Below are 16,960 nucleotides of genomic sequence, written 5' to 3'. Positions count from 1 at the left end.
GCTTTTTCCGGCGAACATGTCCGGCACCATCCCCACTAATCCACCATCATAGCCGCCAACCATAACCATCCACAACCGTCGTTTCCGACCATAACCACCATCAGAAAAATGAGATGAGAGGAACAAATCTGGTGTTTGGCAAGAGAAATATGTGGTAAAGAAAAAAAGACTATCATTGGATTCAGTAGGGGTAACCCATGGAAATATATATAGAACAAAGGAGATTTGGGAATATATAGCAAAAAATTGTGGTACAAATTTACAAACAGTATTTGTTATTTGAAGATGAAAATCACATTTTGGAAATTATTTGAAGAGGTAAATATTGTTGTGAATATGAATCTACTAGATTGATTGAAACTGGAAAAAGAGAGAGGGTGTTTTGTTATTTTGTTTGACTTTTTCATATTGTTTTACGTAAGAGGAAAAAAAGGTAAAACATTTGATTCCTATTCTACCCTTTTCTATTATAAAATAAAACTGAAAATCCCTAAAAAATCTCAACCATAGATGACTAACATTAAACGTCCAAAACTTGTTCTTACGCATTCGCATTTTCAAGTCGTTCGCATTGGATAGCCGACCTATATATATATATATATATATATATAGAGGAAAGTTATTTTTAGTACAAGGGTTTGAAAAAGTACAAAAAGTACAAGGTATTTTCTCCTTCTTCTTCCTTCTCCCTTCCATCTCCGACCACCAACACCACCACCATGATCATCTCCGACCACCACCATGATCCTCCGGCGACGATCTCCGGCGAGACTTACACATGTGTAACTAACTTACACATGTGTAAATACAACTTTTTTTTAGCATTTTAGCGTTTAAAATTTCTAGGTTTTTTCCTTCGCGAGACAACCACCACCAGCCACCATCATCTCCGACCACTCAGCGACGGCGTCGGTGCCGGCAGCAAGGGCGGAGCCCGTACCGTAGCACACCGCCACCATCTCTTGGATCGCCGCCCATCAAATCCATACGATTCCCATATGCGTCCCTTGACGGTCAGCTTAGAACGGATGAGGGCCTCTGGCCCGTACCGTATCCACCCGAAAACGAACCTGATTCTCACCGGAAAGTTAACTTACACATGTGTAACTCTCGCCGGAGATGGTCGTCGTCGCCGGAGTATCATGGTGGTGGTCGGAGATGGAAGGAAGAAGGAAGAAGAAGTGTGTAAGTTAAGTTACACATGTTACACATGTACTATAAAAAGTACATGTACTACAAATAACCCACCCTTATATATATATATATATATATATATATATATAGAAAAAGGGAATATAAGGTTGTCCGGCACCTAAGCTTAGGTGTGGAACCCCTCACATACTAATATTTTATTATTTCTTGTTTAATGAATAAATGCATGGGCCCCCATGATTTTTATAGATTAAAAAAAACAATATGTGAGTGTTCCACACCTAAGCTTTAATACCCGACAGCCTTATATTCTCATCCCCCTATATATATATATATAGTTTCCTTATTTTGAGAACCATTTTTGTTGTAAGAACCATGAGAACTCGCAAAATATATATTTGTTCACATGTTTTTTTGTTCATTCACATGTGAAATGATATAAAAATGTATGTTGTAGAAGAAAATTTTTTTAAGAAACCTTCAAAATAGCCTTTTGTGAACTCGTGAATGAATTTGTTTACGTTTTTTGTTCACATGTGACAAACGGCTATATATAAGGATTTGGAAAAAAATTTATTCTGCAATATATGCTTTTATAACGTTTGTGAATGAATAAAAAAAACATGTAATTCAATGTGAAATTTAGGAGTTCTCACTGTTCTTACAAAACAATGGGTTCTTAAAAAGTCCCATATATATATATATATATAAGTGAGTATAATGTTGTACCCACCCAAATTAAGTGTAGCGTATTATGACAATGGAAGAAGGTCTAATAATGGATTGCTTGTCAACAATAACTACTACACACTATGATAAACATAACTGCTATATATGATCATTAAAAAGGGTAATTGGATCTGTATCCATGTACTAACTAATCCCCCAGTTAGGCTAGTGTCTAGGCGATTTTCAACCACTTAATAATGCCCTGATTATCTCAAGTTTGCTTTTGGCGAGACTCGAACCCAAGACCTCCCCTATATATGATCATTATGTTTAACATCTTACATACTTAAATAATTTGCACACTAAATACCACTATAATTTATACTTACGGGGTGTGATTTAAAGTATATCATTGTATGCATATATCTATGCACATAATAACATTTTAAACATAATCACATGAAGATGTCTACCATTTCCATTCATAATAAATGATGAAAAATATAACATTTTTTTTTAAACGGCATTAGAAACATTATTAAAAAAATGCTAGTAATTAAGAAACTAGTATATACGAACAAACAAAAGAGGAAAATAAAGAAATTTTTTTAGCATTACTAAACAAACATGCAAAATACCAACATCTTCTTATGATAAGAAAGGAAGCCCCAACGCAATGTCAAAAGAATGACCTCCTATGAACGAAGCTGAATACCTGTTGAACGAAGCTGAATACCTGTTGCATCAAGCCACAAATATAAAGAGATCTAATGGACATTTGAATTTTCCAAACCCTTTGCATGTTTCTTTAAGGCACTACGTAAGCTAATACTTTTCTTTTCGCTATCAGATTTACTCCAGATCTTAAAATCACTAGGAAAATATTCTTTCCACATGTTTAATTGTGCAAGAAAGAACGGTCCTTGAACATGCAAAAGTAACATTCATTTTGAATCGACATTCGACTCTAAGGTCGCGTTTGGTTCACATAATTTGATGAAATTTGATGAAATTGGAATTGAATTTTATTCCTTAGTATGTTTGGTTGTTCAAAGAATGAGGAATCACATTCCTAAACATTCCATCATTTGATGGAATCTCCATTCCTTAGGGATAGAGAAAGGAATTTCATTTTTTCACACACTTGAATTTACAAAAAATCAAATACATTCCGTCAAATTCCATTCCTTAAAATTCTAATTTCTTTGATAGATTTCATTCCTTTCAAAAACATTCTGTGAACCAAACACGCCATAAATCTTTTCTGGAAGCTAGTATGTACGTACTCAATCTAACAAAAGATATCAAGTTGGAATTTGGAGTGTTCAAGTTGAACCAGGGGCGTCTTTTTTGAGTACCCAACTCTCATATTTGGACCATCTTATCTGTCTAAAAATGGACCCACTTAAGACTTTTTTGTCAATATAAAGTATAAATCTTTGAATGTTTGGATGTCAACTCTTAAAAACATAAATTTATTCGTTTCCTCGGCCACTTGAGACAAATGTCAAATGACTGCATACTAACTAAATAAGCAATATAATTACAAATAATTAATTATACAACCATAAATACTTCTATATTACTCGTAGAGTTGTATTCACTTAAATCTTTAAAAATTGGTGAGATCCAATTGTTACATCTCAGCCCTTGGATCAAAAAGATCAATGGTCAGTTAAAAACTAAAAAAGGTACACGGAAGGGTAGTTTTGTCATTTGACATATTATCTTAATCCCTTGCTAACTCTTCCTCCCCCTCTTGGAAAATCACCACCACCATTACCACCACCATCTTCAAGTCACCACCATGTTCCAATCGAAAGTATAGCCATCGTTGCCTCCGTCATCATCATCATCTCCATCAGTCTTTATCAATGGATCTTGAAGATGTTAATAAACAATGGAATATCTATTGAATACAAATATATTGCTTTTTGTTATGTAAATTCGAATTTTCTCAGGTGATAATCAAATATAATTTGATAATATGTGATTAGATCTATTCTAACATTTGAACTTGTTAAATTTTATTAGATATTTAATTGACTTTGTTGTTTGGTATAATATTGCATACAAGGTGTTTGATGAAATGTCTAAACCAAAGTTTCTTATATATGATTTAATATCAAATCACATTTGATTGAGTATTGCATAAGGTGTTTGATGAAATGTCTAAATCAATGTTTGCTAATATGATTTAATCAACTTTTATGATTCTGAATTAAATTTTTTGGTGTACAGGTTTGTGGATATAAACTCCATTTGTTTTGTGGAAATGTATGAGTATCATCAAATTCGATTTGTTATCTATTATTGCTTACTTTTATGTTCATAATCATATTTGATTATGTATAGAGATTATAGAGATTTTTGTTTTTATAACTATATGTGTAAAATCATATTTGATATATATTCTATAGATTTGTGTTTTGTAACTTTGTTTTGTACAATCAAATTTGATTATGTATTGATGTTTTATTTACTTGTGTTCTTATTATATTCATATTTGATTTTACTTTTACAGTGTGAAAATCATATATATCATGAACTATTCATAATCAAAAATGATTTTACGCATACATTGTGAAAAACCTATTCAAAATCAAAAATGATTTTACGAATACATTGGGGAAAACCTATACAAAATCATATCTGATTTTTTATAGCACATTGAGACAAAACCAAATGAGTTTCATACAAATAAAACCATTTAAAATCAAAAATGATTTTACCAATAGATTTTCAAAATCCTATACAAAATCATATATGATTTTATTCATACATCTAGACAAAAATAAGTGAGTTCGGTATCATTAAACATATTCAAAATCATATATGATTTCAAAAATAAGTGAATTCGGTATCATTAAACATATTCAAAATCATATATGATTTTGTATATGCTTCCGTACAAATAAACTAATTCAAAATCAATATTAATTTTAAGCATACACTATGGGAAATTTATTCAAAATCATATATGAATTTACGTATAAATTTGAGACAAGCCAAATGAGTTATATACAAATAAACCTATTTAAAATTAATTTTGATTTTATGTATACAGTGTGAAAAAATAATACAAAATCATATATGATTTTATGCATACATTGTCAAGAAAATATACAAAATCACACATTGAGTCAAACCAAATGGCTTCCTTAAAAAGAAATTTATTCAAAATCATTTTTGATTTTACTCAAAAAGTCTGAAACCTATTCAAAAACAAAAATGATTTTACGCATTCATTGGGGAAAAGCTATACAAAATCATAGCACATTGATACAAAACAAAATGAGTTACATACCAAGAAACCCATTTAAAATCAAAAATGATTTTAAGCATACAGTGTGAAATACCCATACGAAATCATATTTTATTTTATTTATAAATCTAGACAAAAAAATGAGTTTGGTATCATTAAACCTATTCAAAATCAAATTTGATGGAATTTCATTTGTTTGTATAGATATATGGAATTTCATTAAACCTATTCAAAATCAAATCCGAGGGGAAAGTGTGATCACGAGGGCCTTCGGCCCTGTGCTTTAGTTTAGGGTTTGAATTCGTAGGATTAGCCTTTATCACGGGCCCCCACGCTTTAGTTTATGGTTTGAAGTCGTAGGGTTAGCCTACTACAAACCTTAAACTAAAGCTTAATTTCTAATCAAAAATGATTTCACGTGTATAATGTTAAAAATCAATGCAAGATCATTTATGATTTTATGCATACATTTTAGAAAAGTTACATTCTAAAAATTAAACCGTTGGGCGCTAAAAGCTAATCTGGGGGGGGGGGGAGTGTGATTACGGGGGCCTGCGGCCCGCGTTTTAGTTTAGGGTTTGAAGTCGTAGGGTTAGCCTAACCCAACGACTGCAAACCCTAAACTAAAACTTTATCAATGTATAGCTTTTCCCCAATATATGCATAAAATCATTTTTAATTTTGAATAGGTTTTCAGACTTTATGAGTAAAATCAAAAATGATTTTGAATAAAATTTTTTTCAAGGAAGCCATTTGGTTTGACTCAATGTGCTATGCAAAATCATATATAATTTTGTATATTTTCTTGACAATGTATGCGTAAAATCGTATATAATTTTGTATAAGTTTTTCACATTGTATGCATAAAATCAAATTTGATTTTAAATAGGTTTATTTGTATAGAACTCATTTGCCTTGTATCAAATTTATACGTAAAATCATATATGATTTTGAATAAATTTTTTATAGTGTATGCTTAAAATCAATTTTGATTTTGAATAAGTTTATTTGTATGAAAGCATATACAAAATCATATATGATTTTTAATAGGTTTAATGATACCGAACTTACTGTCTAGATGTATGAATAAAATCATATATGATTTTATATAGGGTTAATTTTGACACTCTATGGGTAAAATTATTTTTGATCTTAAATGGTTTTCTTTGTATGGAACTCATTTGGTTTTGTCTCAATGTGTTATAAAATATGATTTTGTATAGGTTTTTCCCAATGTATGCGTAAATTCATTTTTGATTTTGAATAGTTCATTATATATAGGATTTTCACACTGTAAGAGTAAAATCAAATATGATTCTAGGCATAAGAACACAAGTAACTAAAACCTCGATACAAAATAAAATTTGATTGTACAAAAAAAATTACAAAATCAAAATCTCTAAAATCTTTATATATAATCAAATTTGATTCTAGATAGAAAGTTGCAAAAATAGAAATCACTAAAATATTAACACATAATCAAATTTGATTATAGACATATAGTCACAAATACATAGGTAACTAAAAACTCAATACATAATCCAATTTGATTGCACAAACAAAGTTACAAAACACAAATTTAACAAATTCAAATTTTAGAATAGATCTATGTACAATCAAGTATGATTGGCTGTACAATCAGTAAATATGTATATAATCAAATTTGATTTAGTACATATATTTTGGTTTAGACATTTCATCAAACACTTTGTGAGCAAAACTCATTATAAAAATTTTAAACAACAACAACCAAAGATACAACTTCTTATCATATAAAAAACAAAAATAAGAGAAAAAAACTACAAATCATGGATAAAAATGGTTTGTTTATCCATTTTTTTTATAAAAAAGATAAACTACATAAAATATCACTCTAATAATATCTAAAACATCATCTTCCACTTGTTGTTGTTGCTAGTGGTTTGGGATGAAGATCCAGATTGTAGTGGTGGTGGCGGCGGTCGGATATGGTGGTGGTGGTGGTGGTCACCGTCCAAGGAGGAGAAGAGAGGGAAAGAGTGTGTGTTTTTGTGTGTGTGTTTGTGTGTGTTTCCATCAGGAGGAGGAAAGGGAAAAAGAAAGTTTTTTTTTTGTTAAGCAAATTTACTTATATGCCCCTCCGTGTTTTTTTTTTAAATAGGGCATAAGTTTCAATCCTAGCTATTGATTGAGATGATCATTTGGCTAGGATTTGGTCATTAAGTTTCATGAAAAACTTTTAAATGAACATTTACCATTACTCGTAATAGTTTTACAATGAAACTATATAATTCAAAGAAGCTAGTTTAAACTAGGGGTATTCGTGGTCCGGTTTTAACTAAATCTCAAACCAAACCGACATATCCGGTTTTTACATGTATCAAACCAAACTAGACCAAGTGTATTGTCTAACCGGACCAAACCAAACAACGTAAGCCGGTCCAGTTTGGTCGGTTCGACGGTTTCTAAGACAACTAAACTTTATATATTGGAGAGACTCTTCAAGTTATATATATCTCATTTAAAAGAATTGCAATAGGGTCACTATTATGCCTTCCAATTTGTTTCTATATTATATCCATTGCGAAGCTTTCTTGAATATAAACGTTCCTCCAATTATACACGGCATAATGCGTAACTATAAACAAACCTCCAAATGCCAAATTAATGCTTGTTGTGATATTCGATATGCTCAGTTGCAGATTATGATATATATATATATATATATTAATACATACACGTATATTTTGGTCCGGTCCGGTTTTGACGGTTTGTTATTTGCTCAAACTCTAACCGGACCAAGGAACCCGGTTTTTCAAAACTTAAGCCGTTAGACCAGACTTTAGCAACTTAATACGACCAAACCAATCCAAGTATCCCGGTTTGGTCCGGTTTTAACAGTCTGACGGTTTAATGAACACCTCTAATTTAAACATTTAAACATAGTTGCTTAACAACTGTATCGTGCAAATCATCATATACGAAAAGAAAAATTGGCATTAATACGACTCAAACCAAAAAAGTGGTAAAGGTAAATTTTAAGGAGTGTTGGTTTAGATATGAAATTGCTATGTGCATAGGTTTTAAGGGCGAACGGGTTTGGTTTTTTAAACCCATCGCTGATGGGCTTGATATCCAAAGTTTAAATTGTACGCTAGCTATAAAAACCGTTCTTAAATATATATACCTCACACATACATAATAAATGATACATCCATGCTTATACACTTTTCATTATTCCTCTTTTTGAAATGAAGTGATTAAGGCCGCTTACTATAGTACGTGGTCTTGAAATGGCATCCAGGAGGGGTGTCTTTCAAGACACTATAGTCCATAGGTAAGGATCGATTGTCTTTAAGTCGGCGTCTAGCAAATTGTTAGACTAAACGGAGTGGCATATTTTTCGGCCGACCCTCGCCCCTTTCCGCCCGACGTCGCCCCCACACCACCCCCGTCCACCAACTTCTCTTTTGCCCGACTCACCCACCTCGCCCGACTCCTCTTTGACCATTCCGAAAATCAATGCCTTTTCCTCTTTCCCATGCCATTAATGACTCTTTTTCCTTTTTTTTTTCTTCCACCTCCTATAAATAACTTCATCTTCTACACCCTTTACATATACATATATACAAATATAAAACACCATCACACACATAAATCTTCTTTCATTTTTACATAGATATATACATATATTACGGATATGGATCCTCAATCACCCTTTTCATCCGATGATTCAATCGATCTCGACGACGCTATTCTTAGTACCGTTGCTTTGACGGTTACTACTATGATTCAAGCCGCGGAAGACGAGGAGGACGAGGAAGACCAACTTTCGCCTAGAAGAAGAACGGTCCTGGAACGTCGACGTGAGGAGGCATACGCGCGATTGGTCCGCCTTTACTTTGCTGAGCGACCCGTATTTGGCGTGAGGGATTTTAGACGACGCTATCGTATGAGCAAGCGGCTATTTTTGAGAATTACAAATGACTTGGAAGAAAGTTATCCATATTTTCAACAAAGAATGGATGTTCGTGAGAAGCTGGGTTTCATGCCGATACACAAGACTATCTCCGCACTTCGTCAATTAGCATATGGGTGTAGCGTCGACTTGTTTGACGAGCATTTGGAGATGTCGGCTAGGACTTCCCGGGAGTCGCTGATATATTTTTGTAAATGTACATTTTATATATAGTTATATATTATTTAGTTACGTACATTTTATATTAATTTTACATTTTATATAGTTACGTACATAATATTTAGTTACATTTTATATAGTTACGTACATAATATTTAGTTATATATTACATAGTTACATAAATATTATATAGTTACGTACATAATATTTAGTAATATATTATATAGTTACGTACATAATATTTAGTTATATATTAAATAGTTACATTCATATTATATAGTTACGTACATAATATTTAGTTATATTAATTCATTTACGTATTTATAAATAATTTAAATAGGTATAAATGAAATGTATGGACCGACATACCTACGGAGACCTACATCTATGGATCTTGAACGAATATACGATGTGCATGAACAGCTTCATGGTTTCCTTGGTATGATCGGTAGTATTGATTGCATGCACTGGCCATGGGAGATGTGTCCAACCGCATGGCGCGGTTCGCACACCAGAGGGGATGTTGGTAGACCATCATTGATGCTTCAGGCGGTTGCGTCTACTGACTTGTGGATTTGGAAAACAAGAGGGGAAATCATCCACCATACGTGCCACTGGAAGTCGATGACTACTTTAGCGATGATGATTAGTTATTAGTTATTTATTTGTGTTTGTGTATCGAATAATTTTTTTTTTATGTGTTTGATGTGTGGTTTTTATGTTTTAGTTTGTATGTGTTGGATTTTAATTTTAATGGTTAGTATTTTATTTTACTATTTATAGAAATTTTGTTATTTTTAAAATAATATGAAAATCATAAAAAATTTAAAAAAAAAAATCAATCATTAAAACCAATCATTGAAAGTGTCACATGGCACAAGTCGCCCCTTACTTAAAAACCCACCCATTTCCACCCTTTTTGAGGGGCAACTCTTTTTATCCTCCATGCCACATGGCACAAGTCGCCCCCTCCTTCCTCCGACACCACTCCTCTTAGTCTTATGTGGGAGAGTTCGAAATGTTGAAGACGCCGAGGTGGTGAGGCCTAATTTACTTTTTAACAAATTTTTATTATAATGTACATATGTATATATGTAGGCAAATTATCTGTATTGCAACTGTTCAGATCTTTGGAACGACTGCCCTCACATTCAAGGGGGATTTTTGATTATTTTATCATTACCGGTAGAGAAGATTTAATGAGAGAAAGTATTTTTGATCTTTGCAACTTTTTAACATTTCCAAAAGTATTTTAATTCTCTTTATTAGATAGTACTGTAGATATATTTTGATTGTTATTTTTATAAATAGTAAAAATGTGACCAAAGTTTGTTTTTATATATCTATACTCCTTTATAAAAATTATCACACCCCCAATTTTTAGAAATAGTTACACAATAGTTACATATAAATTTACTAAATTTCCCATAATACATTTACTATGGAAATAGTTTTCATAAAATACCAAATTTGTCCTTAATGAATTAATTTACACCCTAAACCTTTATTTTAATAGTTAACACTTTATGCCATTAATTTTTAAAAATTTTTACTATCACAATTATATCAACCTACACCACCGCCAAAAGTACCATCACCGACACCACTAGACCAGCTTTTTCACCACCGCTGCCGCATTATGCGGGTACCATGCTCGTTTTATGTAATTGTTTTTTAGAAACACAATATACATAGTTCATCATAACTACAGTACGTGTATTCTGGAAAACCCATATCTATATTTTTATACTACTATATAAAAATTATATCATCATCAACCGTTATATTATACTACCTTAATGAATTAAATTATCATCAACCGTTGATATTAAATTATATTATCAGTCTCTTATCTTTACTCCTTTATAAAGCAAAATGCCTATTTTTCTTTTTAGAAAGTTCTGTCTTTGAATTACCGAAATTGCCCTTTGATATTTTATATTTTTAACAAATTAATTTACACTTCAACCCTTATCTTCTAAAACATTTTATGCCACCACCACCAATAATACCATCACCGACACCACAAAACCGTCGTTCCCGCTAGCGCTGCCTCATTGCGCAAGTACCAAGCTCGTTTTATAAAATAATTTTAATCTATAAATCAAATACGTTTATACTCCGCATTAATTACATACACCATTTAATGCCCTTACCACTAGTCTTTGTCATCATCACAACATTGTTGTATTACGTGGATACCGTGTTGTCCTTGAGTTTTAATTAGCTCAATGGACAATGGTTGTATGACCATCCCCCGTTATATGAGATCCCGAGTTTAAGGCTTGGGGGTGACATTGGTATTAAGTCCTTTTATGAGGACTTGACTTGGGTATACCCAGGTTTAAGTCTGAGGGGACAGGGTTTACCCTTATTAATATTCGTGCCTTCGGGCGAATTAGTTGGGGGTTTTCCCCCCATTGGGTATTTGAAATAGGCAATTCTACTTCGAGAAAGCTATCTAGCGCGGACCCAGTTAAAACAACGTATGCTAAACTTCCCGTTATCGAATCACGACAAGAAGTTTTCATTGAAATGCACCTTTAAAAAAAAAAAATGGATACCGTGTTAGTATAATACATGTAAGGACAGCATGCAGGTGGAAGTACTCGAGATTCCCATTTGTTACTCATTTATCGAAAAAATTTGCTTTTGTTTTAGATCCGATAATATTCCGATCTAGAGGTCGCAGTCGTGGCTAGCTAGTGTTTTTTATTGGTTGATTTACGTTCTAATCCTAACAAGTCAAACCTGTTATATATTGTTTGTCTGAGTTAATTAATCCGATTCACTACATGGAAAAAAGTATCCTTTCATTTCAATATTTATGCTTAGTTGAGATTTAATTATCTTAATTATTTTAATTAAAATGCTAATTATATACTCGTATGAGATGAAACGTACAACAAAGAAGTAACACCAATGTTGTGAGGAATAATATATAATCATTACTCAACTGCATAATGGGTCTTTGAATCCGACTCTAATTTAATTTAATCTACACTTTTAATTGGTATATATCGGAGAAATGTTAGGTAATAATGCAGTATCTATCTTAGGTAAAGTAGGGGGATTATGTAAAATTCAAAGGGAAACTATGTAAAATTCAAGAGTGTTATGTATGTTCATCAAATTCAAAGGTTTAATTTATAATTTTTTTTAAAGTGGCAGTACCTAAGCTTAGATAAAGTTTGCAGTACGGATCATTTTTCCATATATATTATGGGAAATGATATCCGTACCACGATTTTTGATGTATGTACTAAAATGTACAAATTTTAAAGCTAACTGTATAAACCAATATTGCATAGTTATGGCAAATTTATCAAAGTAAGTATTACTGATATCACGTCCCATGTATTATACTCCTTCCTTCATGATCATCATTTATTTATGCAAGGACCAAATTCAAGTTATATATTTTTGTGGGTTGGTGTGTTAAGTTTAACTAACTTGTAAGTTTGTGAAAATAATGGAGTAATAAAAGGACGACCACCACATACGTGACATTTGTTACGGAGTATATTTTATTTACTTTCATATGAATAAAGCCAAAATAAATTGCTTAGTTCAAGTATACATGTAGTTAATGGTTAGATGTAAAACAAAAGAGTAATCGATCTTTTATACTTTAAATAAATTATCTAATTATAATAAAACATATAATATTGAAGATCACCAACCAAAGCAAAATATTGATTAACTAGATGGTACCCGCGCGATGCGACGGTTCCTTTGAAAAAGTGATGGTTTTTTGTGTCGGTACATTTTTGCAGTTAAACAGAGAGAGCGAGAGAGAGATGAAACCAATCTTTTTTGTAGGTTGATGTTGATTGCTGTCGAGATGAAACTAATTTTTATATTAGGGTTCAGGCGAGAGCAAGAGAAAAGGGGATTAGGGATAGACATTGGAAAATAGATAGAAGGGTAGTACAGGAAATCACTTAAAAGAGTGGAAGAGATATTTGTTTGTAGGAGGGTATAATAGGTATTTCAAAGGTAGAATGGTTGAAATAGGTAGTTTGCTTTTATATGGAGTATAGATAGATTAAAGCATAAAGCCAAAAAAGATGACTTAGAAAACTGGGGTTGAGAATTGTATACAGCTAATTAAACGTAATGGGGTTATCTATTACTCAAGATTATCAATTTTATTTTCAAATAGCTGTGGTTTAATTATTAGTGGAGTTAATTACTTAAATGATACTTAGCGTTTGCGCGATATTGTTAGTTTGATATTTTTCCTTTCGATAAATTGCGGATCATACTTAACGTTTTCAAAACTCCACTCGGACCATATACATTTGAAATTAAAATTACTCATCATTTTCATGTAAACTAAGTTATAAAACGCAAAATCATAACAGTGTTTGCATAACTTAAAATTTTTGAATGTTTTTGAATGTGCATTTAATAAAGAGTGATGATATTGGTATCACCATATTTGGAACCAGCAGTGAAACCAAGATCGAATGTTACATGTAATACAAGTTTTTCTCACGGGCTTCGTATCAGCGTAAAGTATTAATAACATTTAGATTGTTACGACTTAATTTATCATTTATTTTGGATTTTTTTTTTCTATTTATTACGGGTTTAAAGAGTTTTTGGATATTTGATCGTATTCAATTCACATTTATTTACACAAATACATCTTTAGAAGTTTTTTGATAAAAAAAATATCTTGAAATTTTATACTTAATAATTACATTGACCAGTATCCTATATTTATTTGACTCGTAGTATCAATAAAAAATTCATCATTTTTCAAAAAAACATAAATTATATTACAAAAATTTAACTGTATCCTATATTTATTTGACTCGTAGTATCAATAAATTATATTTGACTCGCCAATGTGTACCACGCTATACAGTTTATACAACTAACTGTATAAAACACTAACGCATAATGGTAATGGATCCATCAAAAATAATGATATAAATATCACCATCTTTTAATAAAATTTTAATAAATTTTAAAAGACAGAATTGCTTAATTAATCGAAAACTTCAAAACGGATGATTTCCTAATCATAAAAACCTTTGCTTGGAATACTCGCAAAGCTAAATACACAAAGCTGATGCTCGTATTTCCTTTTCAAATTTTTTAATTTTATAGTAGTGCTTATGACACCATAAGTTCGGATCCCCAACAAATGAATGTGAAAGTAAGAAAAAAAATCAACTATAGAAGCAAAAATATACCATATAAAAAATCTATGCCATAAATTAGACAAATGAATCCAAAATAAACTGTACATTTAACTTACTTATTATCAAAATTTAACCTAAAAAATACCCTCAAAAACTAGAAAAATTAAACTCCCCTAGCTAATATAACCCTACCGTAATTATTTATCATCATAATCAACGACGTTTCCACGTCAACATTTTCCGGCAACCACAAACAGCTGCAATCCGAGTCTTAACATTCTCAAAATCCGAAAACCGACACGGTATCGTAATCCCTCCTGCATGATCATGCCCATACTCTTCCTCAGCTTCCTTTAACAACTGTCCAAACAAAGGATGGTTTATATATATCACCGGTACCAATACCCTTTTAAAATCTCCATCTTTCTGACCGACGTAAACCGCCATCTTCCCTTTCGGAACCGCCGCACGCGGCTGCGACGATAGTCTTTCAAGAACCGGGTTTCTTCCTTGCAAATTAGGCGTTTTTGAACACATGGCTATTGCTTTTGTCTTTATCTTGCAACCCCACTTTAGAAACTTGGATATGGACGTTGGTGATTGGTCTAATCGTTTGTAGGCCGCCGGAAATGAGTTGCTTCGTCGGTAAACTCGCCGGAAAAGTGAGCTTACCCTGTTTTTGATCAAAAATCCTCTAAATTTCATATCTTTTTTCAAGAAATTGAATACCCAGATCAGAAAATGAGTTTTTAGAAGTGGGTTTCAAGAATCTTGAAATAAAGATTAGAGTAGAGTTGAAATTGATCAAATTTGAATTGAATTTTATTGTTTTTTTCAAGAAAAAGGCCAATTAGGGTCAATATTAGACATGGCTATATGTAATAAGATATATAAAAGTATTGTATGCTATGATTTAATGATGGAAAGAATTTGATTCATATATTGGTTTTAATGGGAGTTTTTTTTGTTTTATGGTTACAAAGTTAGTGGCATGGTGATGAAAGAGGTTGAAAAATGGGAGTAGGTGACAAATTGTGAAGAAAAAATTGGAGTGTGGAGTGTATATATGTAAGTGTGTATGTATAGATATATATACAAGTAACACGCACTAAAAACACGCGATGTGTGTGTTTTTGAATGGAAGTCGGACTAAGCAAACAGAGGGAGCTGGTCGTGAGATTTGATTGGGAATAATGAGAAAAAGTCCAAAGTGGAATTTATCAGCTGGATATGCCGCGTGTAAGATTCTTATTTGACATTTAACAAGACGCCTTTTTATCGGCACAATTACTTTATTTTAACTTTATTATTACTTTGTAACTTTTTTTTTTTAACTTTTTAATGTGTTGATTACTTTAATTAAGTTGATAAGGTTTAGTATAGATGGAGAACTCGTAGGAAAGAGAGGACATATATGTCGCTAAATACAACTTTAATATATGCTGTCATTACTCTCAATATAATAAGATATATCCTAAAATTTAGTATTTGTTAATTTCTTGTTTGTTCATGTAATTGATCTTTTTGATAAAAAGGTAACCGACCTACGTAATTTGTACGAACTAGCTAGTTTGTTTATTTTTTTGTTTTTCTTTAAAGGTAACTTTAATTCACAAAAACACCAACTTATACAAATAATGAGTGGTAGCAAAATTACAATTAAAAAAAAACTTATTTCAACTTGAAAATTAAACTAATCCTGTCAACTAATTAATTGAACAACTTTTAGCTTTATTACTATACCAGAAAAAACAATCACTCTTAACTTTTTAGAAGACCTAATGAGTACACGTCTTTACCTTGTCAAAGTTTTTCTTGTTTAATTTTCGCGTTCCATGTGGCCTAACAAGTCACAAAGAGTATTCATTTGAGCACCTTCCTTGCAGTCCCCCCAAGCACATATCAGGTGGTCCACGGTTTCATCCCTCTAGTCACAACACAACCTAGCAGTAGGAGTTGTAGTAGTCAGAATCCGATTCATTTCCAACCGGCCTTCACATAAAGATATTACACTTCTTTGTTACATACCCATTTGGAACCCTTGAAGACGAATCTATTATTGCAATCTTCGTTGCTTTCATCCAATCAACAAAACAGTGTGTTTTCCCCCACTTCAAACCCATATGTCGTTACCATTACCCAAACGAACCTTTTTGAGCGAAGACGCCAACTTTTCCATTTCTTCAACTTCCTTATCGGTACGTTGTAAAAAATAATCTTGATTCATAATTTTCATATTCAACCCTTACTCAAAAAAAGTAGTGAAAAACTTTAATTCCAGAGAGTTCTAATTAAACTAACTTAACTCAATCTTTATGCAACACGAAAGCAAATACCCGCACGTTGCGGCAGTGAGATGGTGGAGTGATACCTAGGTCATAGAGTATGATAGGTTATAGGAGTTGATATGTCATAGAGTATGACAGTCAAATGCCTTAGTCGGGCTCCGCCCTTGGATTTAAAAATTTGTCGAAAGTATATCGAATGATATCTCTAATGAAAGAGCATGAAATTTTAAGAACACCCATACAATTTTTATAATTTATCGATGTACGGTTTTTGAGAATAAAAGATTTTGAATGAATTGGAGGAATAAATGAT

At 32.0% G+C, this 16,960-nt stretch overlaps 2 protein-coding genes across 2 annotated transcripts; one reads left to right on the top strand and one right to left on the bottom strand.

The window, feature by feature from the left end:
• Nucleotides 1-8,765: 8,765 nt before the first annotated feature.
• Nucleotides 8,766-9,860, top strand: LOC122597186. Its single transcript, XM_043769816.1, has 2 exons — nucleotides 8,766-9,240; nucleotides 9,544-9,860. Exons 1-2 carry the CDS (start codon nucleotides 8,766-8,768, stop codon nucleotides 9,858-9,860), a joined length of 792 nt encoding a protein of 263 aa, XP_043625751.1.
• Nucleotides 9,861-14,407: 4,547 nt separating this feature from the next.
• Nucleotides 14,408-15,387, bottom strand: LOC122596415 (auxin-responsive protein SAUR36-like). The gene has a single exon (XM_043768987.1). The coding sequence runs from the start codon at nucleotides 15,062-15,064 to the stop codon at nucleotides 14,573-14,575; it is 492 nt and encodes a 163-aa protein (XP_043624922.1). The 5' UTR covers nucleotides 15,065-15,387; the 3' UTR covers nucleotides 14,408-14,572.
• Between the last annotated feature and the right edge of the window lie 1,573 nt (nucleotides 15,388-16,960).

The sequence above is a fragment of the Erigeron canadensis genome, chromosome 4 (genome assembly GCF_010389155.1).
Source record: "Erigeron canadensis isolate Cc75 chromosome 4, C_canadensis_v1, whole genome shotgun sequence".
In the NCBI taxonomy this organism is placed as follows: domain Eukaryota; kingdom Viridiplantae; phylum Streptophyta; class Magnoliopsida; order Asterales; family Asteraceae; genus Erigeron; species Erigeron canadensis.
The sequence above is the reverse complement of the archived record's forward strand: the minus strand, read 5'-3'. Positions and strand labels throughout refer to the sequence as shown.